Genomic DNA, 22681 nt, shown 5'->3' on the forward strand with positions numbered 1-22681 from the left:
GGATGCCAAGATATAGTGTCTAAATTAACTAAATAAAATAATGGAAACAATAAAATGCATTAAGTACAACATGTAAACTGTAAATTAAACAGCAATAAACAGATAAACATGAAATGAACTGGAGGTAAACTGTTATTGGACATAAATATTCCATCTGACAGTGAGGATATTTTTCTGTTCTGTTGCCTCCAAACTAGGGCTGCCACAAACGACGCGTCGACTAATCGCCTGAGCACGATACGTCATCAAAAGCGGAAGTGAGCGCGCAATGCAACAGAAATCACCGTCCGAGTGGAGCGCGGAACACGCATGGACATCCGCGCTGTATCGTGCATATATAGTATATGCATATATTATATACGCACAATACAGCGTGGACATCCGCGCCGCATCGTGCATATACTATATATGCACGATACAGCGCGGATGTCCATGCGTGTTCCGCGCTCCACTCGGACGGTGATTTCTGTTGCATTGCGCGCTCACTTCCGCTTTTGATGACGTATCGTGCTCAGGCGATTCGTCGACGCGTCGTTTGTGGCAGCCCTACTCCAAACCTCAGTTTGTTCCACTTTTATTAAATATAAGGTCAATGAAGGGGTGAATGAATAAAGGTTTTAAACAAAAAATGTAAAAAATTATCAGCTTCTAGCTTCAATCATGTGAATATATGCCAGTTTCTGTTTGCTATTAGACTAGCATCAAAATTTGACATATTTTGTGATGCTATTTAAATAGAAATAAAACACATTTTCTGTGAAAAATATTATATTATTTGCCATATTTTTTGAGAATTGTCAAATAATAAAATAATTATTATTTTATAAAGTTTTTTGTGTTTTTCTCCCCGATTTTAAAGGGTTTGACATATTTACTGAGCAAAATTACATTTATGAAAAATCTGATGTAATAAATGAAAATTTGACATTGTATGAAAATATGATACATACTAAAAATATAGCATAATTTATTAGTTTTGGCATTTTATGAATTATTGGACATATTTTGCTCAAGAATATGATGTGAAAGAAAATATTCTTCACATAGTTTCACTTGATTTCATAGAATATGTCAAAATTATCATATAATGCTTTGAATAATACATAAAGCATGTCAATTAATTTATGAAATTTCTCCTTTTTTAAAACAAAATGTCACATTTTTTGATACGTTTTATATTTTTTATGAATATATGGTGTAGTATTGTTCACATTTTCTGTCATATTTGAATAAAATATGTAATTACAAAAAAAATGTCATTTTTTTATACAACATGACACATTTTTGTATGCTATTTAACGCTATGAAATATGTCAAATAATTCATAAAATGCCATATTTTATACATTATGTCACATTTTTCTTTAAAAATATGATATGATTGTTGAATTATTTAACATATTCCATTAAAAAAATAAAACTCATATAATATAAAGTATTTTGTGTTTTGCATATTTTGTTTTGTAAAGTTGAAAATGAGCCTCTGGAAGGAAAACAAACATAAATAATAGCAAATAAACCGTCAGTCTGAACCACTAGGGGGCGCTGCTGCAGCCCGCTGGAGGACCGTCGAAGAAGAAGCAGCAGTTTAATGATCCGTAGAAGTAGAAAAAAAGGGCGGAGCCTGGTTGTTTTGAAAAGAGGGAAATTTAAAAGTAGGAGCGAATTTAGTCTGAAAGCGACTCAAACAAACGGAATAAGTCCAGAAAAATGACAGGAAACTGACGCTTTTCTCTCCCGAATGTAAAGTAAGTTCACAGATAAACGTTCCGTCTTTTAAATGTACCTTTAATATCGAAGTTTTGTTCTTTAACGGCTGAATTTCTGACTCACTTTGTGGTTAAACTCAGACGTTAACGAGAGACTTCTTGTTTTCTCTCTTAACACAGTTATGTTGTTTTAAACAGACATTTAACTTATTATACTGCATCTGAACGCCTTTATAGTAACGTATAGCAGCAGTTTATCTGTGTTTATTCTAAGCCGACCTGCTAGCTGTAGATGCTAACACAAAGCAGCAGCCTGGAGATGCGTTTAAAGGTTCCTGTTGTTCTAATATGAGGATCTGGTGGTTTTACTGAATAAAATACACATTTTAACATTCAAGAAATCCTGCTGCCGATATGATCAAACCGACAAAAGTCAGACAAAAAAGACAAAAACAAGACAAAATATTACAAAAAATGTACACAAAATGACAAAAACGAGAAACAAAACAAAAAAATTAGGCAAACGACACGAAACGAAACACAAAAAGACACAAAAAATGAGACAAAAAAGTTACAAAGCAACAAAAAAATTGGTTAAATGACAAAAAACAGACAAAAAATTACACAGCTGACACAAATGAGACCAAAGGTGAGAAAAAAATGACAAAAAAGTAGACAAACAACCCAAGCAAGACACAAAAAAACACAAAACAACGAATAAAGTGAAACACAAAATGACAAAAATAAGACAAAAAGCCCAAGTGACAAAAAAAGGAAACAAAACGACAAAAACGAGAAACAAAGCAACAAGAATATGAGACGAACGACAAAATGACGAGACAAAAAAATGACAAGAAAGACACAATATTACAAAAATGAGACACAAAAGAACAATGAACAATCTAGTATTTTACTTTCTGATCCAAACAACTTGTCTGTCTGGAAATGATTTTAAATTTATAGTTTTACTAATTTACAATCTCTGTTGGATGCTGTGTTGTCAAATGAATCGCAAAACATTTCATTAAAACTTTTTTCAAATGTTTCTCAAGGAAAAATGATTCAGTCTTCAGTTAAAACCGTCTTTAAACAACTGGACCGGCACTGAAATGTCACTGTACTCCAGAAAAATTAAGAGTATCATGAACATAATGAACGAAGGGAAAACATCAACATAAAACTGACATTACTTCATAAAAATGAAAGTTAAATGTCCTGAACTTGGTCCATTACTGAGAAGAATCCAGGCTTTCATCCATCGGCTGCCCTTTAAATCACTGTTTTATGTGTAAACCTGGACACTGTTGGTGCAGCAGCCTTGTAGAGCTTCATAATACTGATGGAACATCATCTTCTAACCATTAACATCATAACTTATTACATTATTTGCAAAATCCTATCACTTTATTGTCTCAAAAACTTTATTATGTTATTGGCTTTATTGCATTTAAAATAGCCAGAATTATTACGTTACTGGTTGCAACAAGCTGTCAGGACAGTTTTACATTTTGTTGTTGGGTTTTATGGAAGCAAACATCATGATGTTTTACCTCCTAACTGGAAAATTAACCAGAAAATGTTCACATTTAAGAAACTGCAATCACAGAATTTTATTTTCTAAAACCCTCCGATAGTTTATTCAGTGAATAAAGTGATTGGTGATTAATATTCATGCATTCATCATCACAGCTCTGTTCATGATCATGATTTTTACTCTGTGATTTTCCATTTTCTGCTCCTCCAGAATCGATCGACACCAGCAGGATGAAGAAGAAGACGAGAAGGTCTCAGGTGGACAGTATCAAGGAGGAGTGTGAGTTTATCTTTAATACACAAACCTGCTGTTGAGGTCATTTAACACTCAGTCAGACAATCCTGCATCTAAAACTGGAGAAAAACTGAATCCAAAGCAGGATAAAACAAGCTGCTTCTTAACCGAAGCTACCGTCTGCTTTTTGTAAATGCTGCTCTGACAATTATTGGCGGCTTATAAGCTCCAAAAATATGAAATTTACCGATGTCTCTTTCATTCTGTGTTGTCAGTGTGTTATTAGATGTCTGCTGGTGTTGTTGTTTTGTCTAGTTTGTGCCATTGTGTGTCTCATTTTTGTGGTTTTGTGTCTTAATTGGGTCAAGGTTTTTTTTCAATTTTGTCTAATTTGGGTCATTTTGTGTGTTTTTTGTTGTTTTCTTTCTCGTTTTTTGTCTGGTTGGTGTCATTTTGTGTCTCATTTTGTCGTTTTGGGTCATTTTGTCTAGTTTTTTGTTGCTTTGTGTCTTATTTGAATATTTTTTTGTCTCATTTTTGTTGTTTTGTGTTTCACTTTGGTCCTTTTTTTGTCTATTTTTGTTGTTTTCTTTCTCGTTTATTGTCTGGTGTGTCATTTTGTGATTAATTTTTGTAGTTTTTTTGTCTCTTTGTGATGGTTTTATCTCCTCATCCTGTCGATGTTTTCTATCTCCAGACTTTTCCTCTCTCCTCTGTTCATCATCAGCAGATGTTTCTCCATGCTGGATGGATCTCCAACAACCTGCTCCTCTGTTCTGTTTCTGCTGCTTTTATTTTATTGGTTTTCCTCTCTGAGGAAACACTGCCTGCAGTTCAACCTGAAAACTCTCGCTGTTGTATGTTATAGGACAGTATAAAGTGGAACTTTGTGAGCTGCAGCGTTGTGAAGCAGAGGGACTCGTGAATTAATCAATAAATGAATGTTTTGTGTTTTGTTTCCAGGTTGTGCTCTGTGCCGCTTCAGTGACGATGATCCGGCTCTGTTTGGGGAAAAAGTGACTCTGAAAGAGCACAAACTGTCCGTCCACTACTTCTGTTTGGTGAGTTTATGCAGATAAACGTGTTTATTTAATTCATGCAGCGGCTGTCACAGGTTTAATGTAGTTCAGAGGATTTACAACTAAAAGACAAACACATGGAACAGTAAAAATACTCTGGGAGACTAAAACACACTGAAATAAAATAGTAAAATACAATAAATAACACAAGGACACTGTTAAAATCTGAATTTAATGAATAAAAAATAAGGATTGATTAGGATAGAAAAGATTTAATGACTAATTTAAAAATGTTTTTAATATGATCGTAATTAAAGCAGTTACAATAAAAAACCTCAACAAATAAACAACCTGAAACTACAGTATTTAGAAGCCACCAAATATAGAAGCTTCAGTCATTCATTTATTTATATTTATTTAGAAATAGAGACAGAGAACTCTAAAGTTTTAATCACCTTTTTGGATTCCTCAGCTTCAGAAAAGCGTGAAAAATATCAGTCACATTTTTCAAACGCCAACATTAAGATGTTGTTTTTGTTTCACCAAAACCCATCATATTCAGTCCACCATCAGGAAAACATTACTTGATTGTCATAATTTGTTTTTTAATAAGTCTTATGTTTAATATTTATACCTGTCAGGGTAAATTTGTTTTATTAATCTCATTCTTTATTGGAAAGCTGCTGTTTAAAATCTGCTGTATGAAATGATTACATGACTTCTGTGTATATATATTATGTTGTCTGTCAAATAACTGTATAAACCCTTAAAAAGTGCTGAATAAATTCAGTAATTATTGTTAAAATAGATGCAGATTATTCTTCTGTCAAACTTTAGAACAAGTTAACTCATCTCATTCCATCCTTCGTGTTCCTCAGATGTTTAAAATCAGTTTGTTTGACATAAATTAGACGTGATATCCAGACTGCGTTCTTTGTTGCGTCTCAGCTGACGTCTTGTGGAGTTTACCAGCGAGGAGAAGAGAACGAAGGCGTCTTTGGTTTCCTGGTGGACGACATCAAGCAGGAGATCCGACGCTCGGCTCGACTGGTGAGGAAAGAAAACGCGAAATCTGTTGAAATACGAGCTTAGAAGAAACTGTGAAAGGTTCAGTCAGAAATAAAACATACAGGTGTGATGTAGAGAAGTGCAGCCCTCTGTGTGTTTACTGTGTGTTGTTTGTGTGTTTGTTGTGTGCTGCAGATGTGTTTTGTCTGTAAGAAGAAGGGAGCTTGTGTCGGCTGTAACGTCAGGAGCTGCAGGAAGATGTTCCACTTTCCCTGCGGGAGGAAACGGATGTCCGTCTCTCAGTTTACCGGACTTTTCCCGTGAGTTCAGACCGACATGGACCCGCTTCAGAACCACGTTTTTACAGTCAGCTAGCAGGGCTAACAGGCTAACAGCTACTGTTATTATTACGGTATTATTTACCTGCACTCTGTCACTGTTTAGCTGCTCATCTTTTTAAAAGATTAACCAACTCTACATCCATCTATTCTCTGTCTTCAGGGTTTTCTGTTGTCTGAAATCTGATGAGTCAAGATTTCAAGAACAAATCTTAGAAAAATTAGAAAAGATTCTTCCTGCTTTCACAGATTCTGGTTGATAAGTGGTCGTTTATGTGGGGTTTTTTTTTGGGTTTTGTGCTTTTTAAATCAGCTGGTGGGTTTTTGGGGTTCAGAGAGTTAACTAAACACAAAAACATACAAAAAAGCATTTCAATCAAGTCTTACGGTGGAGTTTCTCAATTTCTACACCAAGATTTCCACTTTTCCTACAAATGTTTATCCGTTCCTGTATCAGTTATTGATTTCTTCTGAGAATACCAGTCAGTAAAGATCAAACTTCTCCACCCAGAGAGGCCTAATGTGGTCAGGACGAGACACAAAACGACAAAACGAGACACAAAACGACAAAACGAGACACAAAACGACAAAACGAGACACAAAACGACAAAACGAGACACAAAACGACAAAACGAGACACAAAACGACAAAACGAGACACAAAACGACAAAACGAGACACAAAACGACAAAAACGAGACACGAAACAACAAAAACGAGACAAAACGACAAAAACGAGACAAAACAACAAAAACAAGACAAAAGGACAAAAACGAGACACAAAACGACAAAAACGAGTAACAAAAAGACAAAAATGAGACACAAAACGACAAAAATGAGACACAAAGTGACAAAAATTAGACACAAAGTGACAAAAACGAGACTCAAATTGACAAAAACGAGACACAAAGTGACAAAAACGAGACAAAACGACAAAAACGAGACACAAAACGACAAAACGAGACACAAAACGACAAAACGAGACACAAAACGACAAAACGAGACACAAAACGACAAAACGAGACACAAAACGACAAAAACGAGACACGAAACAACAAAAACGAGACAAAACGACAAAAACGAGACAAAACAACAAAAACAAGACAAAAACAACAAAAACGAGACAAAACGACAAAAACGAGACAAAACAACAAAAACAAGACAAAAGGACAAAAACGAGACACAAAACGACAAAAACGAGTAACAAAAAGACAAAAATGAGACACAAAACGACAAAAATGAGACACAAAGTGACAAAAATTAGACACAAAGTGACAAAAACGAGACTCAAATTGACAAAAACGAGACACAAAGTGACAAAAACGAGACAAAACGACAAAAACGAGACACAAAACGACAAAACGAGACACAAAACGACAAAACGAGACACAAAACGACAAAACGAGACACAAAACGACAAAACGAGACACAAAACGACAAAAACGAGACACGAAACAACAAAAACGAGACAAAACGACAAAAACGAGACAAAACAACAAAAACAAGACAAAAGGACAAAAACGAGACACAAAACGACAAAAACGAGTAACAAAAAGACAAAAATGAGACACAAAACGACAAAAATGAGACACAAAGTGACAAAAATTAGACACAAAGTGACAAAAACGAGACTCAAATTGACAAAAACGAGACACAAAGTGACAAAAACGAGACAAAACGACAAAAACGAGACACAAAACGACAAAAACGAGACACAAAACGACAAAAATGAGACACAAAGTGACAAAAATGAGACACAAAACGACAAAAATGAGACACAAAACGACAAAAATGAGACACAAAATGAAAAACGAGACACAAAACGACAAAAACGAGACAAAAGGACAAAAACGAGACACAAAACGACAAAAACAAGTAACAAAAAGACAAAAATGAGACACAAAGTGACAAAAATGAGACACAAAGTGACAAAAACGAGACACAAAGTGACAAAAACGAGACAAAACGACAAAAACGAGACACAAAACGACAAAAACGAGACACAAAACGACAAAAATGAGACACAAAGTGACAAAAATGAGACACAAAACGACAAAAATGAGACACAAAACGACAAAAATGAGACACAAAATGAAAAACGAGACACAAAACGACAAAAACGAGACAAAAGGACAAAAACGAGACACAAAACGACAAAAACGAGTAACAAAAAGACAAAAATGAGACACAAAGTGACAAAAATGAGACACAAAGTGACAAAAACGAGACACAAAGTGACAAAAACGAGACACAACGACAAAAATGAGACACAAAGTGACAAAAATGAGACACAAAACGACAAAAATGAGACACAAAACGACAAAAAGACAAAAACGAGACAAAACAACAAAAACAAGACAAAACGACAAAAACGAGACACAAAACGACAAAAACGAGACACAAAACGACAAAAATGAGACACAAAATGACAAAAATGAGACACAAAATGACAAAAACGAGACACAAAACGACAAAAACGAGACAAAAGGACAAAAACAAGACAAAAGGACAAAAACAAGACATAAAATGACAAAAACGTCATCAACAGGTTAAGCTAACATGTTTTGGGACGCGTTCCATGAATAATAATTATTGAAAATATTATTTTGATAAAAACCTTGACCTCTGTTTGCGTGTCCAGGTCTTACTGTCGGGACCACAGTCCGGTTCAGACCCTGTGTGGAGGTCTGGACCTCAGCCTGCCTCAGTCCTGCTCCATCTGTCTGGACTCCATGGACCCCGTCCTCTCCTTCTCCATCCTCAAGTGTCCGTCCTGCCACGCCAGCTGGTTCCACAGAGACTGTGTGCAGGTAGAGAACAGGAAGCATCAGATTAACCATGTTTTAACCCTCGTGTCGTCCTGCGGGTCAAAATTGACCCGTTTTAAAGTTTGAAAATGTGGAAAAAAGAAATATATTTTCACAGTGAAAGTTCTGATGTCCACACTTTCAACATTTTTGGGAAATCTTTGAACATTTTTTAGTGGAACAAAAGAAATGTTAAAAATGTTTCTTAAGAACATTCACATAAAATGATTTTTATGTGAATGTTCTTAAAGAAAATATTAGAAGTTTTACTGATATATATGGAATCACTTTAGATATTTTTAGGATTTTTTTGGAAGATTTTTACTCATTTTTTGAAAATATTTACAAAATTTTTTTTGCCAAATTTGGGGGATTTTTTTTAAAATGAGGCTTTTAAGGGAAAGGTTTAAGGAATTATTGGAATTTTCTTCCTGAAGGTTTTGCAAATTTTCAGAAATTTGTGGGAATTTTTTTGCTGAATTTTTGAATTTTTTTCAGACAAGGAAACAATATTTTTTGGTGCCCTTGAATGAAGACAACAGGAGGATTGATGAGGAGGTGGGAAGGATTTATAGAAAATGAAGCTGAAACGTGTTGTAAAATGCTCTGTCTTCAGGGTGTAATTTCAGACAATTCATGAAATATATTTCTGCACAATCTAAGATTTTGTTCAGAGTTTGTTTATTTGTGATTTGGGACTCAAAACTAAGCTCTGTGAAATATTTCGACTGAACTTTGAGAACTTCATGTTTTCAGATCCGGGAATTTTTGCAATTTCACCCTCAGAAAACAAACAAGCTTGGAAGCCATTTATGGGTTAAATATCTCCAGAAATCAGACTTTTGACTTGAAAGTTGTCCAAATTTAATCAAAATGGTATTTTAACAAAATACAAAATGACACAAAATGTTCTAGAAAATGTCTTGAAACCTGTCCAAAATTACTAAAAATGGTCCAAAATGACAATAATGAATATTTATTGGCCATGGAAAATGGAAGATAGTGTAAGATGTTCAATCTAGGCTGATATTACGTCCCTAGAAAGTTCCTGTAAGTGTTAATAAATGGATGGATCAATTCTTCCAATTCATAGTTTGACTTGAAAGTTGTCCAAATTTACTCAAATTTGTCTAAAATTAATTTAACCTGCCAGGAATTACCCCAAATTTATTCAAAATTACTTGAAACGTCTCCAAAATTGCTAAAACAAAATTCCAAAATGACAATAATGAAGAATCACTGGTCCTTGAAAATGGGGGAAAAAGTGTCAAATCTCCAGTCCAGGCTGGTCTAGTGTCTCCATAAAGTTCCTGTAAGTGTTTATCTATGGATGGATCCATGTTTCTACTAAAATACAGTCCTTGGTCCACATTTCTCCAACTGTTGAGGCTCTAACATCAGTAGAATCTGTCGAATCTGGCATTATATTTGCACAGAAATTCAGCCAAAAACTTTCCTAGAATTTGGTTTTGTGTCCCAGAAAACTAAAAGTTTGATGGTGGAGCAACATTGGTGTCTGATTTTAGATGATCTTCTTCTGCTTTGACCAACAAACTGAGGAGATTGGTGATTATCTGAAGCCAGCAGAAGATTCTCTTTAGTTTGATGGTGATTATCTGAAGGCTGTAGACTTGTACCTCCTGACCTCCTGGTTGTGTTTGTGTGTCAGCATCAGGCCCACAGTGCAGGACTCTTCTTCTTCAGGTGTACTCTGTGCAACAACAAGGAGAACTTCCAGGAGGAGATGCTCAGGATGGGAATCTACATCCCAGAGAGGTGAGGCAGCAGAGTTTACTCACTCAGAACTAGGGTTGTCAAGGTTAACCGGTTTTACAATAACCACGATTATAAATAGATATTCGTCACATTTTTCACAACCACGATTATCCGTAGAAAAGCCTCGCGAGAGGTGCAATGCAAGAAGCGTGAGCTGCGCTGAGTGGAGAGAGAGTGGCTCCTTGGCCTGTGCGCGCGCTCCTGTCTAATCGGCATCACTGAATTCACTCACCGCTAAATTGAGGATGGCTGACGGGGGTGCTCCTCCGGACTTGCATCCTCCCAAAAAGCGACTCAAATCAGCAGTATGGGATCACTTTGGGTATCCAAAAGATGCTAAAGGTGAGGTTTTCGTGGATGGGCACCCCACGTGCAAAGCCTGTCCTCGCAAAGTTGCAGCTAAAGGCGCGAATACAACATGATACAGCATCTTCGTGACAATCATCCATCGCTGTATGTCCAAGTCAAGGTAAAATTATCATTTCCCAATAAAAAAGTACAGCAAACACCGCGTTAGTGCCAACCACTGCAGCGCTTCTAACAACTTTTACCACAAGTTTCAAAAATAAGGGGGGGAGGGGAGGGGAGGGGGGGGGATGACGTAGGCCTAATGCACGTGTGTAGGCAACACTACAGCAGTGATCCCCAACCACCGGTCTGCGGCCCGTACCGGGTCGCACAGAAAGAAAAAATAATTTCTGGGTTTCCGCGCGCGCGCGCACACACACACACAGAGAGAGAGAGAGAATTATATGATCAGTTATGACAGATTCTTTACTCGAAGTGTCCCTAATATTGTGGCCGCTGTGCGCAATGAGGTTGCCAAGATGGGACTGTCCGCCGCACGCGCGGTAACTGTCGGTTCCGAAGTCAGCGGTCCGGTGGCCGGGCCGCCCCGAGGACCCCCCGTGCCCCGAGTTTCCTCCCGGAGCCAAAACAACCGGCGGGTCGGGAGCTCCGGTTCCCTCCTGCGCTCCCATTCCCCACCAGCCGCGGCCCGCCGCCTTCCCCTCGCCTGCGGACGCAGGAAAGCAGCCCGGCTGCGACGGGCGGGGAACGGGAGCGCAGGAGGGAACCGGAGCTCCCGACCCGCCGGTTGTTTTGGCTCCGGAAGCCCGTGCCCTCCTCCGAAGATGCTGTCGGTCCGGTCCCCTCAGCAGGGAGTGTGGTCCGGGAAGCCCCGCTGCCCGCTGACAGTGGTAGTGGAGGAGACAGTAACCTCCAGGACAGGGAGGCTGTCTGTCTGCCTGAAACTCCTGTCAGACTCTAGAGTTTTCCCTGGGAAATGATCCGGGTGTTTTGATTAATTGTTGTAAAATTAGTGGTGAATTGTTTATATAAACGTTTTAGTAAAAATAAGTAAGCCTCCCATTTATCCTTTTTTCTGTAGTTATATTGTCTAAAATTGTGGAGGATTATTTAAAGCTTAAAATGAAGTGTTTTTAGAATCTTTAAATGTATTCTTTTTATGTCTTTTGGTTTTGTTTGATTTACAAAGTAAACACTACGTTATCAACCATACATTAAATTGTAACATTCCATAATACATAAAAGTCTCAAAGAGGCACTTTACTAGAACTTACTAGAATTTACTCACTAACTTTTGTTTTAATGATGGCAGCTAAAGAAGCCTTTAAGTTCCTCAAGTTAGTGACTGTTTTGTAATGCAATTTGCACTTTCATTTACTACAAAGACGTGTTGGAACAATTTATTTTATTTTATAAGAACAGTAAATGTTTAAAAGTTTAAGTATTATTAAAGAGTTTATTTAAATACAAACACTGGGTTTTTTTCTTTCATAATGTCGATAATCATGAATAATCGTAAAATCGCAATATTTCCTTCCACAATAATCGTGGCTCAAAAAATTGAAATCGTGACAACCCTACTCAGAACTGGGATCTCTGAGACTAAAAACACACTAAACTGTACAGATAAAACCAAAACAGAAGCTGCTCATAGGGGATCCGGGGATTTATTGGGTTTTTAGTCAATTTAATCTCCATAATTAACAATACTGTAGACTCCACAGCAGGGGTGTCCAATATGAGAAAAATCACAGAGCCAACATTAACTGCAACTAACTGTAACGTATCAAAACTATAAATTTAAAATAATTTCTAGACCATGACAAGTTGTTTAGATCATCAAGTAAAATACTAGATTGTTCTTTGTTCTTTTGTCGTTTTGTGTCTCATTTTTGTAATATTTTGTCTCGTTTTTGTTGTTTTGTTTCTCATTTTTGTAGTATTTTGTCTTGTTTTTGTCATTTTGTGTCTCATTTCTGCAATATTTTCTCATTTCTGTCGTTTTGTCTTCTTTTTGAAATATTTTGTCTTGTTTTTTTGTCTGACTTTTGTCGTTCATCTCATGTTTTTGTCATTTTGTTTCTCATTTTTGTCATTTTGTGTTTCCTTTTTGTCTCACTTGTGTTTTTTGTCTTGTTTTTGTCATTTAATGTTTAGCTTTATTAGTTGTTTTGTGTATCGTTTGTGTCATTTTGTGTTTTTCGTCTCACTTGTGTTTCTTATTGTCTACTTTTTTGTTCTTTTGTTTCTCACTTTTGTCATTTTTGGTCTCGACATTTGTGTAATTTTTTTGTCTTGTTTTTGTAGTGTGTCCATTTTTTGTCACCTTTTTGTCTAATTTTTGTCATTTTGTGTTTCATTTCGTGTTGTTTTTCTTGTTTTGTTGTCATTTTGTGTCTTGTTTTTGTCATTTTCCATCTCATTTTTTGCAGTATTTTGTCTTGGTTTTGTTGTTTTTTGTCTGACTTTTGTCGTTTTGCTCATAAAATGAAACCCAATTAATGTAAATAATAAGGCTGAGCCTTAATATTTACATTAATTAAGTTAATCAGACCATATATTTAATTTAATAATTTAAACTATATAGTTGTGTTGGGTTTCAGCCTTGTTACGTATTTTAGTTTGGTAAAGTAGTAATTTGTCATTTTTGTAGGGTTTTAATCCCTCATATCTAACTTACTCTGGTAAATATACACCATAAATACCACCATCGGGCTTTAACCTAAATATTTAAACTCGTTCATTAATTAGTAACATCGGTCTTAATTGATTTTTTTTTAATTACAGTTTTAAATGTGCTGTTTAATGACAATGACTTGACACCATGAGATCTACCAGAACACTGAAGGTTATTTTGTGCCTCTTTTCTTTTCTGGTATAAACTTCCTGTGCTTCCTGCAGAGATGCATCGTGGGAGTTGGAGGCCAACGCTTTCTCAGAGCTGCTGGAGGTTTATAATCGCTGTGACGCCCTCAGCTGCCTCTGTGAAAAAGGTCGAGCTCATTCTGCTAAGAGCGGGTAAGAAACCCACCAGTTCCTGCACATTTTACATGTTTAAACCATTTAAATGTCACAGAAATGCAGTAATGTCCTTTTTGTGTTTGTGTTATTTGTTTTTAAAAGCTGGTTTGAGGTGATTCGCTGCCGCCTGTGTGGATCCACAGGAACCCACAGAAGGTGTTCAGAGCTGCAGGTGGACACCAGAGACTGGGCCTGCAGCGAGTGCACCCAGGCCACCGATGGGAGAGGTCCGCATCCGTCACCGGGGTTTAGTTTCTAAAGCTGGTTTAAGCTCATGTTTTACCTCTATAACCTGATAAAGTGTGTGTTTGTTTTCTACAGCCTCTCTGGTCGCCTCTCCTCAGGGAGTTCAGAGGAGGAATCTGCTGTCCAAACGCCACCTGTCCCCCATCCACTCCCCCATCAGCCGTAAAAGGTGCAATAATGTAACGCACCCATCCTCCATCAGCACTAAAAGGTACGCAAATCTAACACATCCGCCCTCAAAAAGCTGTTGAAGGTGCATAAATCTAACACACCTGTCCTCAAAAAGATGTAGAAGGTGCTTAAATTGAACACTCCTGTCCTCAAAAAGCTGTAAAAGGTACATAAATCTAACACACCTGTCCTCCGTTAACAATAAAAGGTGCATAAATCTAACACCTGTCCTCTGTTAACAATAAAAGATACATAAATCTAACACACCTGTCCTCCGTTAACAATAAAAGGTACATAAATCTAACACACCTGTCCTCTGTTAACAATAAAAGATACATAAATCTAACACACCTGTCCTCCGTTAACAATAAAAGGTACATAAATCTAACGCACCTGTCCTCAAAAAGCTGTTACAGGTACATAAATCTAACACACCTATCCTCAAAAAGCTGTAAAAGGCACATAAATCTAATGCACCTGTCCTCAAAAAGCTGTAAAAGGTACATAACTCTAACACACCTGTCCTCAAAAAGCGGTTAAAGTTACATAAATCTAACACACCTGTCCTCCATTAACAATAAAAGGTGCATAAATCTAACACACCTGTCCTCAAAAAGCTGTAAAAGGCACATAAATCTAACGCACATGTCCTCAAAAAGCTGTAAAAGGTACATAAATCTAACACACCTGTCCTCCATCAGCAGTAAAAGGTACACAAAAGTAATGCACCTGTTGCTCAAAGGTGCACAAATCTAACACACCTGTCCTCTGTTACCTTTAAAAGGTAAATAAATTAGGCACACCTGTCCTTCATTACTTCTTAAAGGTACATAAATCAAACATACCTGTCCTCTGCCAGGTCTACAGGTGAAGGTCTGAGTTGTTCGTGTTGGTTTTAGTTCTTGTCTGTAGAACTTTTGGAACTTTTAGAACTTTTATAACTTTCAGAACTTTTAGAACTTTCAGAACTTTCGGAACTTTTAGAACTTTCAGAGCTTTTAGAACTTTAAGAACTTTCAGAACTTTCAGAACTTTCAGAGCTTTCAGAACTTTTAGAACTTTCAGAACTTTCGGAACTTTTAGAACTTTTAGAACTTTCAGAGCTTTTAGAACTTTCAGAACTTTCAGAACTTTTTGAACTTTTAGAACTTGCAGAACTTTCAGAACTTTCAGAGCTTTCAGAGCTTTCAGAACTTTTAGAACTTTCAGAACTTTCAGAGCTTTCAGAACTTTTAGAACTTTCAGAACTTTCAGAACTTTTAGAACTTTCAGAACTTTCAGAGCTTTCAGAACTTTTAGAACTTTCAGAACTTTTAGAGCTTTCATAACTTTTAAAACTTTCAGAACTTTCAGAGCTTTTAGAACTCTTAACGGCGTCCATCTCTGTCAGACCCTCCTCACCTGTGCAGGCCGGCTCACCTGAGAAGCTGCTGCAGGTGCTGCTGCCTCAGCTCCGCCCCCTCAGCGTGCAGGTGGAGGTGAGAGGAGAGGAGGTTCTGTCTGCGGGTCTGGAGCTGGTGAGGAGGACCGACTTTGACCCATCTCTGGTTCTGTCTGTCAGGTCGGTAATTCTTCACCTTCTCTGTTGTTTTACTCACCTGCTGCTCCTCACCTGGTGGCCATCTGTGTGGTTCCAGGTTCACAGATGAGATTACGTTTCCCAGCAGCCCGCGGGGCGGGGACTTGGCCCGGCAGAACTTCCTGAAGCTGTTGGTGCAGCAGATCCAGAACTGTGTGGTGTTTGAGGGTCCAGATGGAGCCAAGACTCTGGCGCTGAACTCCCAGGGTACCGACAAATTATTCATTCTCACTGATTGATTATTTATCTATTTATTTATCTATTTCTTCCTTTATTAATATTTATGTATCGTTCTATCTAATAATTAACTGCCTTTTTATTCATTATCCATGTAGTTGTTTATCTTTTTATTTATCTATTTATTTATTTAGTAATGTATCTATATTTATCAATATCTATATATTTATTAATTTTACTTTTCTGTATTTCTCTTTACTTTGTTTATCTATATAGTTATCTATTAATTAATTAATTAGTTTATTTATCAGTGTAGTTGTTTGTTTATGTAGCTATATAGTCAGTTATTTATCTATTTATTTCATCTTTTATTTCAATATCTCTTTATTTATCTTATCTATATTTCTCTTTACTTCTTTATCTATATAGTTATTTATTAGTTTATTAGTTCATCAGTTTATTTATTTATCAGTGTAGTTGTTTGTTGATGTAGCTATATGCAGTAGGCATTTATTTATCTATTTATTTAACTTTTATTTCCTTATTTTTGTGTGTTTATCTTTTGTTTAAAATATTTTAATCTATCCATTTCTGTTTCTTTCTTTAGCTATGTGGTTATTTATTAATTTATCTATTTATTTTTTTACCTTTGTATTTGCTTTTGTATTTATTTATTTATCTGTCTGCTTCTTTCTTTATCAATGAAGTTATTTATTGATTTATTAGTTTATCTATTTATTGATTTATTTATCAGTGTAGTTGTTTGTTTATGTAGCTATATAGTCATTTTTCTTTTTATTTTATCTTTTATTTCAATATTTTTGTATTTTTTAAAATATTTTTATTTATCTGTCTGCTTCTTTCTTTATCTCTATAGTTATTAATTTCTAGATCAGTCTATTTATTATCTGTAGTTATGTAACTATTCATTTGTTTATATCTTTATGCTACTATCATACATAAACAGTTTCTGATTAGTTGTTTTTTTTATAATCATATAAACACCTCAGACATCCCATGTAAGTACATCATGTTCTGTATTTATATTTAATATTTACATATATTTATATATTCTATGTATATGTATTTGTCTCTCAGCTGTACGTGAGGATCTGTATTTATATTTAATATTTACATATATTTATATATTCTATGTATTTGTCTCCCAGCTGTACGTGAGGATCTGTATTTATATTTAATATTTATGTATATTTATATATTATATGTATTTGTCTCCCAGCTGTACGTGAGGATCTCTACTTTGACGTCGGCTGTCTTCTGGCTCTGTCTCTGGTCCACGGCGGTCCCCCGGTTGGATTCTTCTCTCCAGCTCTGTACCAGTGTTTGTTCAACCATCCGGCCCACCAGCCGGTGACCGTCGGTCACATGACCCCCGACACGCCGTTGAGCCGCCGAGTCGTCCAGGTGAGCAGACGGACTCTGGTTGAACACCAGAACCACGGATATCCAGGAATCAGAGGCTGAACTTCTGGTTTTCTGCTTCAGATCGCTGAGGCCGAGTCTCTGGAGGAGCTCAGAGAAGTGATGGCGGCGAGCTGCGACTTCCTGGAGGTGGCCGGATGCAACCGACCAATCAGCAGCCTGGAGGAGAGAGATGCTCTGGTGGAGGATCTGGTGAACTTCACAGTGATCACCAGGATGCAGCTTCCTCTGCAGAGGTGGGTCAGAAAACAACAAATAGATTTACAGGATATAAGATGCTTTTTAAATGTGTTGTTGAGAAAAAAAATCACTTTGATTCCGTTAATCAATAATAAACAATAATAAGATGAAGATCAGCCTCAGAAATCACTTTCACAAACTTATTTGCAGTAAAAATAAAGTAATCAATACATGAAATTGTGCTAAAATTCATCCACTGTGTTGAATCTGTCACTCTACTGTCAGGAAAAATACTTCTATTAAAGTTATCTGAGGCTACATTATTATTTAAATCAATATTGACATAATTTTTGATTTTTACCGACAAAATATTTTCATATTTAAATAAACAGAATGCTGCCTTCACTTCCAAGTAGTTCGTGATCATCATCTCCTTCTCTGTGAGGATAAATATAAAAAACTGGAGCTAAAACTCCTCATTGACCGAAACATCTGCTTATAACCAGACGGTATCGTTTCCAGATGTTCCCTAAACTTCCTTCAACACCTCAGTCATTAGTAGATGCTGCAGTTTTCAGATGTTCCCTAAACACCTCACAGTTATCACTAGATAATGTAGTTTCCAGATGTTCCCTAAACGCCTCAGACAGAAGCTTCTAGTCTCCATCAGTTTCTGCAGCAGCTCAGACACCAAACTTCAGTTAAAACGGGGTCAAATAAGGAGTTCTGATGTCAGATTTACCTGAAACCAGGTGAGTTTATCTACCTGGACTGTTTTTTTGTTGTTGTTTTTTTTTTTTATAAACAGAGCTTTTTAAATATCAATATCACCGTCAGTCGGGTCAATTTAGTTATGGAAAGTTCAAACTGTGATTATTATTTGATTAATTTTGCAGCGTTAATGTTACACAAGAACAAACATCAAAACAAAAGAGTAGCTGCAAATGTCACGTTGTAGATTAAACATCAGTAGTTTTACATTATGATAGGAGCAAACGTGCAGTTTATATATTTACAACGGTAATCTTTTCAAGAAAACACTTTTTATTTATACATGACATTTTCTGTTGAGCTCTAAATTCGTTATACTCTTTTATTTAGCCTTTTAATTTATTATACAGTCTCTGTAAAGAGCGCTAACTGTCGTCACTGCTTGTTTTCTTACAGGTTTCGTGAAGGTTTGCAGACTTTGGGTGTCTTTGATCAGGTGATTGAAATTTACTTTTCTCTCTGCACTGATACTGATTGTATTTAAATAAAGTTTTGTCCAGAGATTTAGAAGTAAACATGATCAGTCTGCATACAGTAAATCATTGAGACAGTGTTAAATTCTTTGACAGTAATCTTAATTTTTCTGTTATTTCAATCCTTAATCTTCAAATCTGGTTAAAAAACATCTTTAGTTTCAGTGTAAACACACCGTGACTCCAGCTGTTTAAATAAAGTTTGATTGATTGAGAAGTTCTTAAAGTTTGGGAAGATTTGGTGATAAATAGAAAACACAATTTAAACAGATTAACAGGTAAATGCACTGCAGTGATTAGAGAAATAAATAACAACATCGTCAGCATAGAGGTGTTGTATTCAGGTAAACCCTGGATAAAGTCTAAAGATCTAACTGATCTGTGATCTGCTGCAGGTCCAGCTCTTCCCGGCGGTTTTCTTCGAGGTTTTCTGTGAAGCTTCGGATCATCTCACGGCTCAGACGTTCGGTCGACTCTTCACCATCGCTTTCTCTGAGCAGGAAGAAAAACTGAACCGAGAAACGGCTGTCGTGGCCTTCTGGAGACACTTCCTGCTCGAGTGTGAAGGTAAAACGGATTTGTTTAAACTGGTGATTTATTCAAACTGATCGTCTCATTGAAGCTGAAGTTGGTTTTCTGAGGATCGTTCCTGTACAGAATGCAGACTAGTTAAAAAAAATAATGCAGCCATAAATTTGAACTATAAATACACGGCAGCACAACCAAACTTCAGCTTATAGGAACATTTCTGAGTTCTACAGCAATAGATTTTTACCAATTAACCAATTTAACTTTTATAACTCAAAGATTTTTGAATAATTTTGGATCAAACTGGATTTTTGGAAGTTTCAGGTTATTCTAAATGGTTTTTGAGTCATGGTTTTGTCAAGTTTGGGTAAATTTGGACCAATTTTATTACTTCGGACAAGTTTCAACTCAATTTCTGTGTGATTTTTTTTTTTGTTACATCTGAAGTCATTTTGAACATTTTTGACTCAGTTGGAGTTTAAAACCCTTGATTTGCATCATAAACATACAGCTTTCTGTCTTCAGATGGTGAGACTGGTCTGGAAATCTGAGTCTGGAAAAGTTTGGAATACACTGGAAATCTATGGGGGGAAAAAAGTCTGCTCTAGAAAACCTTTACCGCCGCGTTCTTTGTCATTTGCATCGGCACTGAATAAAGCTGCATAGACAATGGGAAAATTAACTCATTTAGCTTTAATAAGTCAAAGATTTTTGTGTAACTTTGGACAAAATTGCAATTTTAGAAGTTTCAAGTTATTCTGCACAGTTTTAAAATAATTTTTTGTCAGGTTTTGAGTAAGTTTAGACAAGTCTTGTCACTTTGGACAAGTTTCAACTTATTCTGAACTATTTCAGATTTTTTTTTTTTTGTCAGTAATTTAGAACATTTTTGACTCAGTTGGAGTTTAAAACTGTTGATTTGCATCATAAACATACAGCTTTGTGTCCTCAGATGGTAAGCCTGGTCTGGAAAAAGTCTGAAATTTTGCCATTAAGAACATTAAACATGATCACACATGAGAAGTTTATGTAAAAAAAATTGTCCTAAATAATGTTATAAAAATTGACATGGTAACAATATCACTTAAAATGTCCAAAATAACTTTAAATGTGTCCAAAATGTCTCATAAATGGTTTTAAATGACTCTAAACCTGAATAAAAAAAAGACTCAAGTTGTCCAAAATTACTAGAAACTTGTTCACAAAGAAAAAAAATGCTGTAAATTACTTCAAAAAGGTGTTCAGAATGACTCACAAATTGTCCAAAATTACTTGAATCTGCTCCAGAATGACAAAAAATTGTTCAAAATTAAAAGAAATCCCCCAAATTACTCAAAACAGGTGTCAAAATGTTAAAAAAATGTCCAAAATGACTCAGAAATTGTCTAAAATTACAAAAGCTTGACAGAAAAAGAATCAAAGTGTTTCACTAGTGAGAAAAATTTTCTGTGGTAATTTCAAGTATTTCACTGAAATCATGATAACAAAAATTCTGAACATAAGCAGGTTTGTTTTGCATCATGAATACTTTTACTACTCTTAGTTTATTTGTTTATACTTTTCTGAATGTAAACGCGGCACTCTAACTTGTAATTGTATTTTTATCTCGTCAACATCTCTACACTGACGATGCTGTTATTTCTCTAATCACTGCAGTTCATTTACCTGTTAATCTGTTTAAATTATGTTTTCTATTTATCACCAAATCTTCCTAAACTTTAAGAACTTCTCAATCAGTCAAACTTTATTTAAACATCTGGAGTTATGTGTTTACACTAAAAAATAAACTGTTTGAGCTCCTCAGTCGGTAAAGTTGATCCTGACATTAAACTCTGTCAGTTTCAGTCGCTAAAGTTCATCCTGATGTTAAACTCTGTAGATGATCCTGACGTTAAACTCTGTAGTTGATCTTGACGTTAAACTCTGTAGTTGATCCTGACGTTAAACTCTGTAGTTGATCCTGACGTTAAACTCTGTAGGTGATCTTGTCGTTAAACTCTGTAGTTGACCCTGACGTTAAACTCTGTAGTTGATCCTGACATTAAACTCTGTAGTTGATCCTGACGTTAAACTCTGTTGGTTTCAGTCGCTAAAGCTCATCCTGGCATTAAACTCTGTAGTTGATCCTGACGTTAAACTCTGTAATTGGTCCTGACGTTAAACTCTGTAGTTGATCCTGACATTAAACTCTGTAGTTGATCCTGACGTTAAACTCTGTAGTTGATCCTGACGTTAAACTCTGTTGGTTTCAGTCGCTAAAGTTCATCCTGACGTTAAACTCTGTCGTTGATCCTGACTTTAAACTCTGTAATTGGTCCTGACGTTAAACTCTGCTGTTGATCCTGACGTTAAACTCTGTCGGTTTCAGTCGGCCGGAGCTCTGTCTCCCTGCAGGACCTCCTCCGGTTCTCCACCGGGGTCCAGGAGGTGCCGGCGGTCGGCCTCCGTCCTGCTCCCTCCATCTCCTTCCTCCACTCTCCAGGGCTCCAGGAGGAGGACCGGATGGATGAAGGTCTCTTCCCTCAGAGCCACCTGGAGTCCAGACGCCTGCTGTTGCCCGTCAGCTCGTCCTACCAGAACTTCAAGAGCTCCGTGGAGCAGGCGGTGAGCCACCAAGTCCATCTGCTGCTGCCCTCAGAGAGCTAGAGGAGGCGATGCCAACTCCTCCTTCAGTCTGGTCCAAACCCAGTGGAATTAACTCTGTTTTTGTCATTATTATTAATATTATTATTGGTCGTTTAGTTTGAAGATAGTTTCCCAAAGGTCCACATACGTCTCCTCGTGTCTTATTATCTAAAATCAGCTCGACTGTTTGATCAACTTTCGGTTTTCTTTAAAAGCAATTTCTCTTCATATATACATATATATATATATATATATATATATATATATATATATATATATATATATATATATATATATATATTATGCAAACAGCAAAACTCATCATTAATCTGTCTGACTTGATTAGTTTTTGTCAATAAATACAAGAAGCGATCACACCACAGTGTTTCTTATCACAGAAGATTCTCTGCTTTTCTGTTTCCTTTCATTTCAGCCATAAAACATTAAAACATCTTAATTTTCTCTTTTTCAAACCTCGTCTGTAAACCATTAAACTTCCTCTGTGCTGTTTTTATATCTTAGTTTGTTAGTTCTGTCCTGTTTTTATTGTACAGTTTGTTTTCTAAGCTTTTTGCTTCCTCCTGTTTGTCATATTTTCATTTTGTTGTTTTTTGTTTTGTTTTTTTTTTACAATATTTTGTAAAATGAACAAATTCATTATCAGATTTTATACAACTTTTAAAAGTGTCTGTGTGTCGTTGCTGAAGAGTTTAAAGTGTGTGAAGACGTTATTTCA

General features: G+C 36.2%; 1 protein-coding gene across 2 annotated transcripts; it reads left to right on the plus strand.

Annotated features, from left to right (window-relative positions):
• The first annotated feature begins 1608 nt into the window (after positions 1 to 1608).
• On the plus strand, positions 1609 to 22200 carry g2e3 (G2/M-phase specific E3 ubiquitin protein ligase). 2 transcript variants are annotated; one of them, XM_055005554.1, is made up of 17 exons: positions 1609 to 1747; positions 3453 to 3521; positions 4440 to 4537; positions 5444 to 5545; positions 5699 to 5823; positions 8481 to 8649; positions 10316 to 10422; positions 13633 to 13749; positions 13855 to 13979; positions 14074 to 14209; positions 15560 to 15730; positions 15837 to 15955; positions 17166 to 17350; positions 17432 to 17604; positions 18716 to 18755; positions 19188 to 19359; positions 21689 to 22200. In XM_055005554.1, the coding sequence occupies exons 2-17, from the start codon at positions 3473 to 3475 to the stop codon at positions 21964 to 21966; spliced, it is 2166 nt and encodes a 721-aa protein (XP_054861529.1). In that variant the 5' UTR covers positions 1609 to 1747; positions 3453 to 3472; the 3' UTR covers positions 21967 to 22200. The 2 variants fall into 2 exon arrangements, with proteins under 2 accessions (XP_054861529.1, XP_023149071.2); XM_023293303.3 differs by having other exon boundaries at positions 15807 to 15955; positions 21689 to 22199.
• Positions 22201 to 22681: the final 481 nt, after the last annotated feature.

This window comes from Amphiprion ocellaris, chromosome 20, assembly GCF_022539595.1.
Source record: "Amphiprion ocellaris isolate individual 3 ecotype Okinawa chromosome 20, ASM2253959v1, whole genome shotgun sequence".
In the NCBI taxonomy this organism is placed as follows: Eukaryota; Metazoa; Chordata; class Actinopteri; family Pomacentridae; genus Amphiprion; species Amphiprion ocellaris.